The sequence below is a fragment of the Acytostelium subglobosum genome (assembly GCF_000787575.1).
Source record: "Acytostelium subglobosum LB1 DNA, scaffold: scaffold8, whole genome shotgun sequence".
In the NCBI taxonomy this organism is placed as follows: Eukaryota; Evosea; class Eumycetozoa; order Acytosteliales; family Acytosteliaceae; genus Acytostelium; species Acytostelium subglobosum.
The window spans coordinates 748,539-754,636 of NW_012236525.1; the positions used below are offsets into that span (position 1 = coordinate 748,539).

Consider the following 6,098-nt stretch of genomic DNA (forward strand, 5'->3'; position numbering starts at 1 on the left):
ATTCGACACAACCACGAAGCATCTAGATCATTCGAAGAATGTACACTCGATGTCTATCTGTATTGTATATCTATATGAATGACATTACAAACATCACAGTGGCAATGACTAGACATAGTAGGGCAGTTGGGTTGGCGCGTTTTGAGTGACCACTCGATGTCTTCTTACATCTCCAGGATAATGGCTTGCGATCTTTGAACTCGCATTGCTTAGTCTGCTCATTGCATACGCCGACTTGGCACTCGGGCTTGGTTGGCACACAGTCTCTGTCCTCCTCCACACAGCCAAGCTTGTCATCGCACTTGGCAACCTTACAGAACTTTGTGGTCGTGCAGTTTCTGGTGGTGGCGCCACATGTACCGTTGACGAGACATGAGCCCACTTGACACAGGCCGACATCTGGACAGGTCTTGTTCTGATACTTGCAGCCAGCACCAGCGACACAAGAGTCAATAGTGCACAGGTTGCCATCGTCGCATGTGTTGGTGACGAATGAGCATGAACCGTTGCTGCACTTGCCGACTGAGCATGCGTTGCCATTCGTGCACTGGCTGTTGGTGTCTACACATGTACCGTTGCTTGGATTGCAGGTCTGGCATCCCTTGCACACTATTGGCGTGTGGGTGATCACACCGGTGATTGGATCGCACGCGTCGATGGTGCAGGCCTTTCCATCACTCACATTGACATCACTGTACTCGCATTGTCCTGTTGAAGAGTTGCACTTGGCCACCTTGCACTTGGGTGTCTTGCTTGGATCACAACAGTTGCACTCGGTACTGTTCAACAACCTTGAAGTGCAGCCTGCGCCTGGTGCGCACGAGTAGATCGTGCAGGCAGCTGGGTTGTCAGGGAGACAGGTCTTGTCCTTGGACACACAACCACCCTTGTCCTTGTTACAGACATAGTCCATGCATGGATCGGATCCCGTGCAGTTGACCGGTGTGCTGAGGCACTCCTCAGTCTTGGCATCACAGACTGTGTTGGTGCAGACGTCTGAAGCTGCGCACTTGGGACTGTACTGGCAGCCACCCTCATTCGAGTTGCAACCCGTGGACACCTGACACTTGACCAATGGACAGGTCTTGGCACTAGTCTTGGTGCAACCAATGCCGTCACAGGCCCATGTGTAGCATGGATCGGATGCATTCTTTGCAGCGCATGGATCAAGATGAGTGCAGAACGATTGGAAGTTGGTCGAGTTGACGCCAGGAGTCAGTCTCGATGGACAAGCATCGATTGTGCATGCATTCTTATCATCACAGTCTCCACCAGCTTCGGCACTGCAGCATGCAGAACCATCACCATTGCACACTCCACAGTAGTCCACATGATCACAAACAAATTTGAAGTTGGCAACAATCTTCATCGTGGCCTCAGTCGTATGTCTATCACATTGGAAGATGTCCAGTGGATATAGATTGCCCTATTGATTCCGTAAGGGTCAGTATCAATCAAATCGATTGTTCCCAATCATTCAATTTCAAACATACTATTTGCAATCCTTGCAATCCTAAGAAGTTCCTTGACTGGTCCTCTGGATGATGAAGTCCACCCATGTCCAAGAACAAGTAGTTGTTCACATAGACCCAAACATCATCATCTCCTCTAACATTCAATCTCTCATTACCCTATGGTCACGTGTTCAATGTTAGTAATTCACTCCAATCTTGGTGCCATCGATGTGTACTTACAGTGTAGTTGAACAATACATTGATCCTCATACAGTAGTGGAAGTTTTGGTAGTTTCCAGCTGCATCTGTGTACACTCGGTACTGGGGATCGGTATCCCATCCTTTGAAATTGATGGGGAAAAAGTTGATTGATTTATCGAAGGTATATTGTCCAATGGTGTCATTGGTAAGGTTAAAGTTGATATTGTACAAAACAAACTTGTTGATGTTTGGCTTGTTGGCAAAGAATGTTGGGAATAATGCTGGATCAACTATACGACCATGTGTCAAGTCAGCATTTGCTGATAATTCTGGTACCTTTGATGTTGAGTTTAAAGAATCCTTAACTAATTTAGTTGTCAATCCTTCAACACTAAGATCAGGTTCAAAGTTGGTATTCTTTGAAGGGATATGATCAAAAATAGCAACTCCAATTGTGTATGAATCTATATATTAAATGTGAAAATTGATGAACATGTTAGGGTATTCTAGAAATAAATTAATATTATTACATACTAGGATAGTTGGGTTCTCCTGAAACATATAGGATTCCAAGAAGAATGGTAATTATTAATTTTGTAATTGAAGTCATTGTATCTGTGTAATAAATAAATAATAAAATAAACAAATCTTGTTAGGTCCGACTTAACATTATGACTTTTAAATAAATAAAAGGAGACCCTCAATCATCTTTACCTTTTCAAGAGATATTATAATGGAATAGAATGGCCTCACCTCAAGGTAAAGGACATCAAAGAATGATTACTAAGTTGAAAAACGACACCTCACCAGAAAGGCATTCATCGAATAATGACGGACAATCAATCAAAAAATCTCAAAAACGTGGTATTTTTCCCTTCAATGGGACTGATTGATCACTCTTGTCTATGATTGAATGTCTGAAAGTCAATGCAATAAATCAAGGTATAAGTAATAAGATGCAAAGAAAGGTAAAGTATGTTATAGTAAAGGTTTAATAAACTAAAATATATTGTTGTTTAAACTATTATTGTTGGCTTGGATACCTCAATCGCTGGAGCCATGTTTGTTGGGCTTGTGGACCTCATCATCTTTGTTGGAACTTGTTGTTGTCCATTCATCTTATTATTATTGTTGTTGTTGTTGTTGATTATATTGTTGTTGTTGTTGGTTGGTGTCGTTGTATGATGATGTTGATGATTTGGTAGAGTCTTGAAGGACTTGACTATACATGATAGACCACACATGTAGACTTTGTGATCAAAGACAGAGTTGGTGAGATAGTAGAATCCAGTTACTTGTTTATGACACATCTTGCATGTATGGTTCTTGGAGCGTGGAGATGAAGGGGACATTGATCGAGGCTTGATATTACCATAGGATTGAACAAACTTGTTGACAAAGTCGTCGTTGTAGAAGTGTTGTGCATGACATAAACGGATGTGTAGGTTACCAAACACAATGACAGCCTTCATCGAGCTCCACACAGGATCCATCAAACATTTCTCGACTACACAATCTTGGTACTCTGGGTCCTCTCGACGCAAAACTCTAGGGTCAACTCCACACTCCATCTCACCCAACTTTCTCTTTAGACTCTTTATATCCGATCTTATCTCCTCTGTCTCTTGTTTTGTAGTATATTCATTATTATTGTAGTTGATGTTGGAGTCGACATTTGATATAGTTATAGCCAATTGTAGACATTGGTTCATGTGTGGTATCCATTGTATCTGTTTGATATTCTGTTGACAGAATGTGCACTTGCTAGACAAGTTATTGTCATAGTTGTCCAAGATTGCATCCTTTGTTATATTTATATTATTGTTGTTGACTTTGTTTTCCTTGTTATCCTTGTTGTCCTTGCTGCTTGTGTTGTGATTGTAATTTTTTAATATTAATGTTGTTGTTGTAGATGATGATTTGAGTTGTTGTTGTTGTGGTTGTTCTTGTGATTGATCAATTGTTGGGTTTGGTAATTCCTCAACTTCCTCTGTGATTGGCTCCATCATAGTAATATTAATAATTTTAAAACAAAATAAAAAAATTTTAAAATAAATAATCTCTATCTGTATAAAATTATTTGATGATTGATTGTTAGGGTATTTGTTATTTGATCGAATACAACATCAACCACATCTAATAATAATAATAACGTACCAATATTTGTATTCCAAACCTGTCCCCATCATAAACGGACATTCGGTTAGGCAAACTGACGAACAAAAAAGTGTTTGGATGTGGGGTGTTTTTACAACTTTGTCCCGAAATAGGAAAAATGGCCTTAAAGGGCAAGTTATACTTCGTTGCCTCACACTCAAGGGATGGTTGGAGAGATAAATAGATAGCAGTTGGTATCTATCGTTCTAGACTCTGTGCCATGTCCTGCAAGTACACGCAACCGTACATTCGATAGCACGCAGTTGGATTGGGAAGTATCTGTGACAGGCTAGCAGACATGATTGATTGAATGAATGAAAGATCCAATGATTACTTGATTACTGGGATACATGGCATCATGACAATGCCTTACCGTTTCTGATTGTTTGTGAAACAAACAACCATCAACGAAGACAGACACCATCAATCACAACCAACTAATGTTGTTGCTGTTTAATTGTCTTCAACTCTGTATCGGCATGTACACTGCTTATATGCCTCTTTGCCAGTACCTTGGTATAAAAGATGAAGCCACCAATGCAACTGGCAATCAGGATCACACCAGCAACAGACATTGGAATGTAGAACTTGTAGGACTTCCAAAATGGCGGGTCGTCGATATTGAGTGAGCCGCGCACCATCAGCATATCCAGATTGCTCTGGCGACAGAGGACATTGGGTGGACATTGCAGCGTCCAGTTGCCCTGTGCACCAGTTCGTTGGATCTCGCCTCCCTCCAAAGGACAGTCGAAATAACAATTGTCGACTTTGATCTGAAGCACTCCGCCAGGTGTGCATCGTGTGTTGAAGCACTTGGGCACGGTCTGATTCTGTCTGGTGTTGGTAAGCATGAAGCACTTGGCATTGACGTCGCCCAACTGTGCCTCGCACAGATTATGCTCTCCATCCGTTTGTATGAATGGACAGTAATCGGTATTCTTTGGACCGCCCAGTGTTGGATCAGCAAAGTGTTGATAATAATCTGGAATATATTCATTACCATAATACTTTAGATTACAAAAGCCGATTGCCTTTGCATCATGAGTACAATAAGAGTAGTTCTTTAGCCATGTCGTGTTCTGTTTACCTGATTGATGTGAGTGGTGAGTGTGTTAGTTTGGTGTGATTGTGATGACAGCCCAGCCTAGTCTAGTCCAGTCCAGTCCAAGCATACCTTTGGGCTCGGTACAAAATAGACCTCTCTGTTTGCCTTTGTACCAGCTCTCGCAACGGTTTTCCAGGAATTGACATCCTTGTCCATGTCCCCAATGCATCTGTTGTACCATATTCGTATCCACGAGATACCATCCCATATCCTGAAGCAATGCCAGTGTGAGTACGGATATCACCATGTCTGGAGAATCCTGTGATGTCATGATCTCTGAGTACGCCACTCTAGACTCCCAATGTGCGCCTAATATGATGATTGGAGTTAAGTTAATGTTGTTGTCCTCTCCTCCTAATAGATTGTACTACTTACAAATCATGTTTGGATTGGCAGTGTTGCGAATTGTATCATTGCAGCCCATTTCCAACTCCATTCCATCGCATTCGGGACAGTCATAGAAGGTACGTGCCGCACGAGTGACTTGAGGAGTGGAAATCTTTGATGAGTTCTGGTAGGATGTGACATTGCTTGGATTGACGCCATAGGACTTGCTGTGAATGATTGGCTGTTCATGTGGGTTTCCATCACGATCCAGATAGCTTGAGTACAAGTTTGGCGTAAAGCCCATCACGTGAATCATCTCGTGCAGTGTGACGACGACCGCCTTCTCAAAGGTGTACTGTGAGCTTGTGTTGGCAAAGTTGTTCATCTGGTTGGGATTGAGGTTGATGTAGCCAGCTAGCGGGCGACCAAAGATTGTGCGCTTGTAGGAGGTCGTATCGTAGTCGAAGTTGCAAGGCATGCCAAAGGCCATGGTGTCGACCTTGGGAAAGGGCCGAGCTGTTAAATAGAGGAGCAGGTCGGCGTCCTCGATTCCCTCGTCGATGTAGTGACGATGGATGTAGATGCCATTACCATCGCCACACTGTCCATTCTTCAGGTCGTAGATGCCTTTGTTGAGGCGCAGTGGTCCTTCACGTGTGGGTATGCGGAGCAGGTGCGACATGATGGAGATGGCCGTGGGCATGACGTCACGCATCAGATACTGCCGCGTGAGGGGCAGCAGGATGTCCGTCTGCTGGCAATCAATGTAGCAGTTCCAGGTGGGAGTCGTGAAGTTGTATTTCTTGCGACAGTCAGGTGACGCATCGTTCGTCGGACCAAAGTACAGCCGCTGG

General features: G+C 43.1%; 3 protein-coding genes across 3 annotated transcripts; all 3 read right to left on the minus strand.

Annotated features, from left to right (window-relative positions):
• Positions 1 to 76: 76 nt before the first annotated feature.
• On the minus strand, positions 77 to 2,102 carry SAMD00019534_046960 (hypothetical protein; the record flags this gene model as incomplete). The annotated part of the gene is made up of 3 exons (XM_012900186.1): positions 77 to 1,426; positions 1,494 to 1,631; positions 1,695 to 2,102. Coding segments are annotated over 3 exons (1,896 nt in total), but the record flags the coding sequence as incomplete, so codon positions are not given.
• Positions 2,103 to 2,674: 572 nt separating this feature from the next.
• SAMD00019534_046970 (hypothetical protein) lies at positions 2,675 to 3,664 on the minus strand (the record flags this gene model as incomplete). The annotated part of the gene is made up of 1 exon (XM_012900187.1): positions 2,675 to 3,664. A coding segment is annotated over one exon (990 nt), but the record flags the coding sequence as incomplete, so codon positions are not given.
• A 585-nt stretch (positions 3,665 to 4,249) lies between these two features.
• On the minus strand, positions 4,250 to 5,959 carry SAMD00019534_046980 (hypothetical protein; the record flags this gene model as incomplete). Its single annotated transcript, XM_012900188.1, has 3 exons — positions 4,250 to 4,899; positions 4,987 to 5,226; positions 5,293 to 5,959. 3 exons carry the CDS (start codon positions 5,957 to 5,959, stop codon positions 4,250 to 4,252), a joined length of 1,557 nt encoding a protein of 518 aa, XP_012755642.1.
• Between the last annotated feature and the right edge of the window lie 139 nt (positions 5,960 to 6,098).